This window comes from Crocuta crocuta, unplaced genomic scaffold (assembly GCF_008692635.1).
Source record: "Crocuta crocuta isolate KB4526 unplaced genomic scaffold, BGI_CrCroc_1.0 scaffold729, whole genome shotgun sequence".
NCBI classification, from domain to species: domain Eukaryota; kingdom Metazoa; phylum Chordata; class Mammalia; order Carnivora; family Hyaenidae; genus Crocuta; species Crocuta crocuta.
In genome coordinates this window covers 24,631-33,696 of record NW_027528876.1, presented here as the reverse complement: position 1 = coordinate 33,696, position 9,066 = coordinate 24,631, and the positions used below count along the sequence as shown (strand labels likewise).

Genomic DNA, 9,066 nt, shown 5'->3' with positions numbered 1-9,066 from the left:
GCGACTCCGTCACTGGGATGCCACGCGCACCCGCGTCGCGGTGACCACCTGGTGGCGGTTTGCACGGAAGGGGATGGGCGCCGCTCTGCCTGGCTCGGGTCCCGGCAGCGGGCACGGGGTCGGTGAGGCTCTGCCCGCTGGCTGGGGTGGGGGTGGGGTGCTGGGGGCCTCCCGTGCGCCTGGGTCGAGCGCTGGCCTTGGCTCCAGGCAGCGCGCGTTCCCCACTTGGGTGGGTTCTGCTGCTTGGAGCCCACAGCTCTCTGGCACCTTGACGTGACAGGCCGGCTGGTGGCTCTTCGACTGGCCACGTTCCCCGATGCGAGCACGCAGGCACGGTGGCCGTCTCCTCCAAGCCACCCCTCCTGCTGCCCCGTTTGGGTGCCGCACCTCCCTCCTCATGCACTTGAACCCCAGTAGCCCGCCCGTGTCCTCCCTGCAGGCTGCTTCCTGCGCCTGTCCTGGGTGCTCCAGCCTGCGGGAGCCNCGGAGCGCCCGGGTCGAGGTGGGGGTGGGGTGCTGGGGGCCTCCCGTGCGCCTGGGTCGAGCGCTGGCCTTGGCTCCAGGCAGCGCGCGTTCCCCACTTGGGTGGGTTCTGCTGCTTGGAGCCCACAGCTCTCTGGCACCTTGACGTGACAGGCCGGCTGGTGGCTCTTCGACTGGCCACGTTCCCCGATGCGAGCACGCAGGCACGGTGGCCGTCTCCTCCAAGCCACCCCTCCTGCTGCCCCGTTTGGGTGCCGCACCTCCCTCCTCATGCACTTGAACCCCAGTAGCCCGCCCGTGTCCTCCCTGCAGGCTGCTTCCTGCGCCTGTCCTGGGTGCTCCAGCCTGCGGGAGCCGAGGCCTCCAGGCCTGCCTCACCCGTCCCATCCGCGACACCGACCGACTGGCATGTGGAGTGCTCCCCGGCCGCCGCGAGGCCCGAGTCCTGCAGGGTCCGTGGGTGGGCCGCCGCGCACAGAGCACAGGTCTGCGTGTCGATCCTGCCTGGGGCTATAGGCCTGTGCGTGTGCCTTTTGTCAGTCTTGGAAAGTTCTTAGCCATTAAATCTTCAAATATGTCTCCCCCGGTGTCTCCCCTTGGCTCCTGGGACTCCGATCACGCCAGGTCTGACCCCACGGGTCCTGGACACTCGCTCCTGTCTTCCTCCCCACTTCTGTGTCTTTGTGTCCTGCCTGGATAGTTCCCGGTGACGGGTCTTCGCTGGGCCCCCTGCAGAGTGACTCACTCGCGAGGTGACAGCCTTCGCTTCTGGCATTTCCAGTTCTTTTGGATCCTCTCCTCTCCTGTGTGTGGCCCCCTGGCCCCCGCCTCTCCTTGTTTTACAGTCTTCGACTTTCCCGTCTGGGCCGTCTCTGCTTCTGCCTCTGTTGCCGGGGATCAGGGCTTCTCGCATTTTGACCGTCCTGCGAGGTTTTCCCGAGTGCTGGGCGTTTGGATAAGAGGAGCGGGGACTGGAGTAACTCACAGTCAGTCTGTCAGGCTCCTGGCGCGGTGGGATCCTCCTCGCCTGCCGTCGGCCGGGTCTGGGCCCTGTGGCGGCCGGGTGAGGCTTGCCGGGCCTCGCGGTGGCGACAGGACAGCACTGGCGGGGGGNNGCCGCCATGACTGCAGGTCACCCTCTGCCCCCTTTCCAGGTCCGTCCGCCCTGGCGCTCTGCCTGGCCCTGGAGGACTGCCCTCACCCAGGCAAGGGCCCGCCCGCCCCGCGGGCTTCTCCTGGGGGTTCTCTGAAGGCCGTGGCTGCTTCCACCTGCTCTTAGCCACTGCGAACCCTCAGCGAGGGCCGAGGGCCCAGGGCCGCAGGAGGGGCCCAGACCTGCCCAGCGCGGGACCGCCCTGCGCTCCCACCCCACCCCCACCCCCCAGGGGCACCGAATTTAATTAACATAGGTTCCTTTGTGTCCTCAGTTCCGCGATGATTTTGAACCCTGACTGTGTAGAATGATGGGGCACATTCTGGTCAGGGTGACAGTGGCAGCCGCTTGGGACCAGTGTCCCTGAGTCAGGGGATCGGTCCACACTGACTCTCCTGGTTCACAAGCCCCCCCTCTGCAGCAGAGGCCAGACATCAGGACAGGGAATCGGAGCCAGACTTGCTGTGTCTGCTTGCACGCGGACTGAGGGACGGGGTCAGCCCTCCCGCTGGCTCGGGGAGCCGGACGCTGGGCTGGCTGGGGCTCAGGAGCTGTCACCTTTCTGAGTTACGTGAGGCGCTGGCTCACTGGCAGCAGGGCTGGAGGGGGGGAGCTGAGGGGGGTCTGTGCCCGTGTCTGAGAGGGACTCTGGGTGGGAGGAGGCAGGACACAGAATTGCCTGTTTTAGGTTCGAGTCTGACCGTAACCAGGGGCCGGGAGACGATGGCGCGGCCCCAGGGGACCCCAAGGCGGATTCTGCCCTCTGGGGGAAGCAGCGTGGCAGAACACTTCTACCTTTCTCTGGCTGAATATGAAAAATTAGGGCACATTTCCCGAACATACGGAGTTACCCCTTAACATAAACTTCAAAACCACATGCAGCCGGGGGAGGGTGGCCGAGGACCCACTATGGTCATCCTCCCGTGACAGGCGACATGTGCCGGTCAGTGTGTCCCCACGGGGTCACTCTGGGTCTGACAGCTGGGTTGATGGAGCTGGCACAGCCCACTGTGGTGGTTTCCCAGGACAGTGACGTCTGCTCAGCCAGCCTCAGGCCCCCAGACCTCTACAGAGGGACGGGGCAGGGGAGGGCAGGGGGCAGAGACAGGCGGGCAGGGGCAGGGGCAGGCAGGGGGCAGGCTGGGGCANTGGAGGGCAGGACTCTGCACAGTCCCCACACAACAGACGAATCAGCAAGAACATGGGCTCATCCAGGCCATTTTATTTCATCAAATTTTACAAACCGCAGAGCCCCCTGCCAGGACCAGAGCTCAGAGCCGGGGAGGAGGGCGGGGCACGGAGAGCCCCCCCCCCGACAGCAGTGGTGCAGGGGAGCATTTGCGGGGCTCTGGGGGAGACCCTGGCTTGGCGCTCCCTCCGCGTGTGCCCGGGCCCGGAGCGCGCTTCCTGGGCGCGGGAACGGCGGCCCCCTGGTGACACCCCCCACGGAGAGCCAGGCCACGCCGGTGCGCCCCCACCGGCGGCCAGACCGGGGGTCCCTCACGGGGCAGAGGGCCCCCGATGCCACCTGGATGCCACCTGGGCTCGTCTGAGGGGGCTGGGGCGGAGCTCCTGGGAGCGGGGCGCCCCCTTGCTGCTGGGGATGGCTCTGCAGAAGGACCCACTCCCAAAGCAGTCAGACCCCAGCCTGGTTTGCATGAGGATCCAGGGAACCCGACTTGGGGTTTGAGAAACACCCCCACAAAACAGTGCTGGTTTCCAGGAGCAAATCCAGCCAGTAAGAAAATGTAAAATTTCTCATAAAAATACCAAGGACTCTCATCTTAGCAAACATTACTATTAAACAAGGTCATTTTTAGGTTACGTGGACTGAAAATCCTCTTTGTCCGCGGGACTGTGAGGCACTGCCCGCTCCTGTGTGAGGGGGTCTTCAGAGAGAGGCTCCAGGCGCTCAGGCTCCCCCGTCTGCCGCCGCACGGCCCCGAGGGCTGGCGCGGGAGGAAAGGCGCGGTTAGGGCCTGGGAGGGCCGGCGGTCTGCTGCCCCCGAGGCCGGCCTGCCGCGCCCCGACGGGCTTTCTCTGCTGGCCTCGTGCGGTCCCCGCGGATGCGCACGGGACACCGCCGCCCACTCCCGGCTTCTCGCGGAGCAAAGGGGGCACACGCTGGGAGGACGGCCAGGCTGTGTGCCCAGGCCAGGGCCGCACGGGGCCGCCTCGACCAGAGCGATTCTAGGACCCCAGCCTCCGGCCCCCTGAGCAGCTGCGGGCCCGTTTCCTCCCCAGGGTCACCAGGCCCTTGAGCTGTGAGCGGGCGGGCTACTGGCAGTGGCGCCCCTGCAGACGCCCCTGCGTCCCGCGAGATGGCCCCTGCCTCTTGCCCGGTGGCATGTTCCAAGGAGCAGACGGACCAGGACACGGGCATCATGGAGATGGCCCGCGCGGCCAGACGACAGGGTCTCTCCGGAGCTCTATCCGCCCTGCAGCCCAGGTCCCGCCCCCTCCCAGCATCCACGCAGCAGCCCAGTCCCCCTCAGCACGCACTGTCCACTCCACCAGAGCGGGACCTGGGCGGACACTCCCCGCGTGCCGCCGCCCGGGGCCACCACCAGGGCTCCAGCTTCCGGCCTGCCGCCACCCTCACTGCCCCCCTCCCCGGCCATCGGCTGCCCACCAGGTCCCCCGGGAGTCCTGCCCTACGGGCGCCGCCCTCCCGGACAGTGGGAACGCGCCTTTCTCGTGAGTCCGAGGCACTTAGGTGGGAGGTGCCCACACAGACCCACGCACGAGGCCAGCATGGGCTGCGGCCTGTCCTCACCTGGGTCTGGATCAGGGCCCTGCAGGGCTGAGCACAGATGGTGCGTACACCCAGTTCTTCAGGCTCTTGGAGGTCGGAACATTCCAGAATGTGACCCAGGTCTCCGGAAAGGTTCTAGTGAGACAAGCCCTGTCAGCCAGTGGGAAGGAGGACAGAGGGCCACTTTGTCCACTCTTTCTCTGGCTAACTTGGAGCCGTCTGGCACAGCCCACCGGGGTGCCGCCACATGGCGGCCCGGTCCACAGCCTCCTGGCACCCGGTCCAGGGCCACCCGGCCCTCCAGGACCGCAGTCTTCTGCCGCCTCCAGGCTGAGCCCCCAGCCCTGGAGCTGCCCCACCTGAGCCTCCAGTTCCAGCTGCCGCCCGCTCCCCAGCTTCCCGGCTGTTTTCCTGGTGGCCGTGGGGCCCCTCCGGCTCCTTCCTCCCCTCATTTCCCTCCTGGGCAGCCCCACGAGGCCCCTCGGCCAAGCCAGCCTCCGTCCCCAAGGCCCCGTCTTCACCAAGGCCCGCCAGCCCCTTTTATGTTCCCCGTGTTTGAACATTTCCGTAACACGTTACAACAGAAAAGGGTCTTTGTCTACTCAGTTGCCAAAAGATTGCTCTCACTACGAGTTGCGTTTTCTTTGCTGACTCGCAGCCAGCCCGCCCGCCGCCCCTCCACTCCAGCTTTGCTGGCTGCCAGCTCAGGCACCGGGGTCCCGCCTGGCGGCTAACGCCACCCCTCTGCCTGCTGCACTCAGGCCGGAGCCCCTCCTGAAGGGGAGCCCCCGGAGGACCCCCCCCACACATGCTGTGTGTGTCATCGCCCTCGGCCACAGCCCCTCCTCACTGCGTGCCAAGGGCTGGGCCGCATCTGGACATCCGTCAGCCCGGCACAGGGCAGGTGCCTAATGCCGATGAGCTGACCCATCTCGCCCCTTCCCTGCCTGCGCTCCACATTCTCCCCACTGTGCCGGAAACCAGTGAGTCTTCTCCCTCACCTGCTGCTTCCTGGCAACAAGCCCCCCTACCCCCCTGCCATGCCCTTAGGATGGCCGGCCAGGTCGCTGCGGAGCCCAGCCGCACCCCGGGAGCCCTGGCTACACCTGCATCACCTTCCGGGCAGCATCCATTCCAAGAACAAGCAAGAAGTTTTCCTGGCATCGCGACTCGCTCCAGAGCCATCGAGAAGCCGATGTGCTCTGTGTGCTCTGAAGAGCTCTCCAGAGTCTCCGGGGCTCAGAACTGGAAGGCAGATGCGTAAATTAAAAGGTAACCAAGAAAGTCGAGAGAAGAGAAGCTAAGAGGGGCACCGGACCTTTGAGCATTCTGAGAGCAAAGCGCTCCCAAAAGGAGCAGCAGGCCGCGTCAGCGGACATTTATCCAGACAGCTATCCCGCGGACACCCGGCACTCCCTCCCTCCTCCCCGGCCTTCTCTCTCCCCAGAGCGCACACCCCTGGCTCTGCCTAACATCTGGTCATGACTCGGTGTCTCCTCCAAGGCGCGGAAGCTTCTAGAAGCCCAGTGCTCCTCTGGTTTTGTTCCCCATGAGCTCGGGGACCACAAGCTGCACTAGGAGCCACAGAGACACTCAAAAACCAGGGCAGAGCAACGCTCAGAGGACAAACCACTGGGTGTGTCATGCATCGTCCTCGGTTACTAGCCGCCCCTCCCCCACCACGTGCTGTCCACGATCTCTAGCCCCCCATCAACCAGGTGGTGTCCACGATTTCTAGCTCAGCTCCCACGAAGGGAGGGAGGTGTGCACACAGAGGACTGCCGCGGGGCAGTTACACTAAGTGCCCACGTCATTTCCGAGTCATCCTCACACCCCAAAGTACCACCCACCTTCCAGCCCCGCCAGACCTGGGCCCCAGGACCACCCACCCTCTGCTGCCACCAGAGGCCCCTCGACCTGCCTACTGGCCTGGACCACACCTCGGGGAAGCACCACACCCACAGGGTGTACGGCCCTCTGGGCCACGGTGGTTACAGCCTTCTGGGCTTCGGGCCTCTGTCCCCAGGCCTCTGCTGGGGCTTCCCGGGGGCGGGCACTGGCCTGGACCCCAGGAGTGGCCTGTCTGCAGAGAGGGATGGAGGGCCCACGAGAGTCAGCTCACGCCCACCTTCCCTCCTCCTGTGGCCTCGGCCCAACGGGCCTCAACCTTTTCAGCCACTACACACCATCCGCTGCGCGGCCCTCCGCCCTCTGTCGGCGCTCAGTGGAGGCGCGGCTTAGAAAACGGCCATCTGCAAACAGCGGCGTGTGTGATTGCCCTTAGGAAGCCAGGCCCCAGGACGGCCAGCCTCCCGCTCGCACCGGATGCACGCGGGCTGCTGAGAACGTCCCTCCAGGACACTGGGCTATTTGCTTGGGGCCTCAGGACCACCGGTCAGGTCCCGCAGGAGGCCCCTGTGCCCAGGGCCCACACCCCCGTCCTTTCCGCACCCCCAGCACGTGCACGGAGACACCAGGAGCTGGCACTCCCCGGCCCGTCCTGCCCTGGGGGAGCTGGTGGGGGCGGAGGGGGACAAACAGGGGCCGGAGAAGAGGGATCACGGCCACAGCATCAACCCGCACTGCCCCGTCCCTCTGTGAGGACCCCGTGGCTCCAAGGCTGTGGGGGCTAAGAGATGGGCTCCCGATAAAGGTCCACTTTACCAACCAAAAGCATAAACTCGGAGTTGCCGTGAAAAATGTTGGTTCCAATTTAAGTTCATTACCACAGTCTGTGCACGGGTTCACAGCCAGGTTTTCCCTCATCGCTCATTTCTAAGATGCGGTCCAAGGGGGAGACCCCTTCAGCTGCCTGCTGGACTGGTACTTCCTGAAAAGCAAACCTGAAAACATCCTCATAGCTGAGAATGGGCTGAAAAAAAGAGAAAAACACATCAGCATTAGAAGAAACATGTTAGGGGCGTCTGGGGGGCAGAGCTGGTTCAGCGTCTGACCAGCTCAGGTCATGATCTCATGGTTCATGGGTTCAAGCCCCACATCGGGCTCCACATGACAGTGTGGAGCCTGCTTAGGATTCTCTCTCTCTGCCCCTTCCGTGCTCATTCTTTGTCTAAAATAAATTAATTTTAAAAAATAGAAAAACTCAGTTATGTTACCTTATGCCAAATACATAATCTCGGTGCAAATGAAACGTGTAATGACTGTACCATTGCTGTTCCCACGGGGTGCGGGGGAGCGGGGTTAGGGCACGACACGCAAGCTTGTCAGGTACGTGAGAAAAGAGGCACCCATAAAAATGTGCTTCCCACGTGTTAACCGGCTGGGAAGTCTACCCACGTGACAATAGTGTGGCATTTTCTGGAAGAAGACCTCAGGTTGGAAGGTTGGGAGTTAGTGTGAAGTCCTGGAATGAGGGCGTGTGAAGTCCGGCAGGAAGTGCCAGGTGTGCGTGCTGACAGGCCGGGAGCTGTTAGCGATGTGCATGAGCACAGTGTACATATTCGCTCGGCAGGGTGATGCTCTGCATTCACCTAGTGTCTCCCGCAAAGTTCACACTATCCGCAGATTGTTCCCTGATCTATTAATCACGCTGGGACACAAGTCCTGTTTTCAGCACAAGTGTTAGAGCAGAGCGGGCCCCGTGCACAATGGATCCCGGCAGAGGCCCGGGAATCCTCGGCTGGCTCAGGAAACACCCAGCTCATCCCTGGAACCGGTGAAATCTTTCCTCCTGTGCCTTCTCTGTTCTCATGGAGCCCGGGGTAAGCCCTTGGGAAGAGACGGTAGAGAAAGAGAAGCAAGGGAGGAGGAGGAAGACGAGAAAAAGCAGGGTCAGCTGCAGTCACAGAAAAGGTAGGACTGGTGGTCAGGTCGGGGAGGGTAGAACAGGGGGCCCAGGGGACAAGGCCTGGGCTCTCCGGACCATCCCCAGCGCCCGATCGTCACGCAGACTGCCAGTGACTCTAGGTGGGGGGTTCAGTACAGGTGCAGTGAGGGGCGCCTGGGGGCTCAGTCGGTTCAGCGTCCGACTTCGGCTCAGGTCATGATCTCAGGGTTCGTGGGTTCGAGCCCCGCGTCGGGCTCTNAAAAACAGTTAAAAAAAAAAAAGGAAATAGGAAGAGTGACAGCTGAGACAGAGAGCTCTTTCCCAAGTGCCTGCACAGGGGCCGGGAGAGCACAGCCGGGGGTGAGGGGCTGTGGGCGGACGGAAGGCGGGGGCCTCAGGAGGGGAGGGAAGGCAAGGCCGGTGTGCCTGGCTCTGGAGAGGTGGGCACAGAAAGTGGCCCAGCTCCTGAGTCGCCCCGGCGGGTCCCCTCCCTGCACAGCCGGCCAGCCCGCCAGCCCCCCAGGGGCAGAGGCCGGGGTTGAAGCAGGCCCCTCCCCGGCCGCCCCGCCGAAGCCGGCGGCCTACAGCTCGCTGCGCCGCACGGGGAGCACGGGCCCCGGCACAGATACCTCAGAGGCCGCCCGGGGCCCGCCCCGCCGCGGCGGCTCAGAGCCTCTCTCCGTCGGGGCGGAAGCCGCGCTCTGCGGCCCGCGGTCTGCGCGGCTGTGCAGAGGCTCAAAGGGTTGCGAGGAGTGTTGAGACTGGGCTGAAGATTCCCGAAAGCCTTCGAACTCCCCCCAGGCGCTGCTGTGCTCCCCCGGGTCCGGAGCGCGGGCGGTGCGCGCGGAGACGCAGGAAACGCCGTCGCCGCCTCCCGAGGTCGTGGAC

The 9,066-nt window shown here is 64.4% G+C and overlaps 1 protein-coding gene across 1 annotated transcript; it reads right to left on the bottom strand.

Annotated features, from left to right (window-relative positions):
* Positions 1 to 2,838: 2,838 nt before the first annotated feature.
* CLBA1 (clathrin binding box of aftiphilin containing 1) lies at positions 2,839 to 9,065 on the bottom strand (the record flags this gene model as incomplete). Its single annotated transcript, XM_077756742.1, has 5 exons — positions 2,839 to 3,585; positions 4,413 to 4,526; positions 5,507 to 5,636; positions 7,118 to 7,263; positions 8,808 to 9,065. Coding segments are annotated over 5 exons (813 nt in total), but the record flags the coding sequence as incomplete, so codon positions are not given.
* Between the last annotated feature and the right edge of the window lies 1 nt (position 9,066).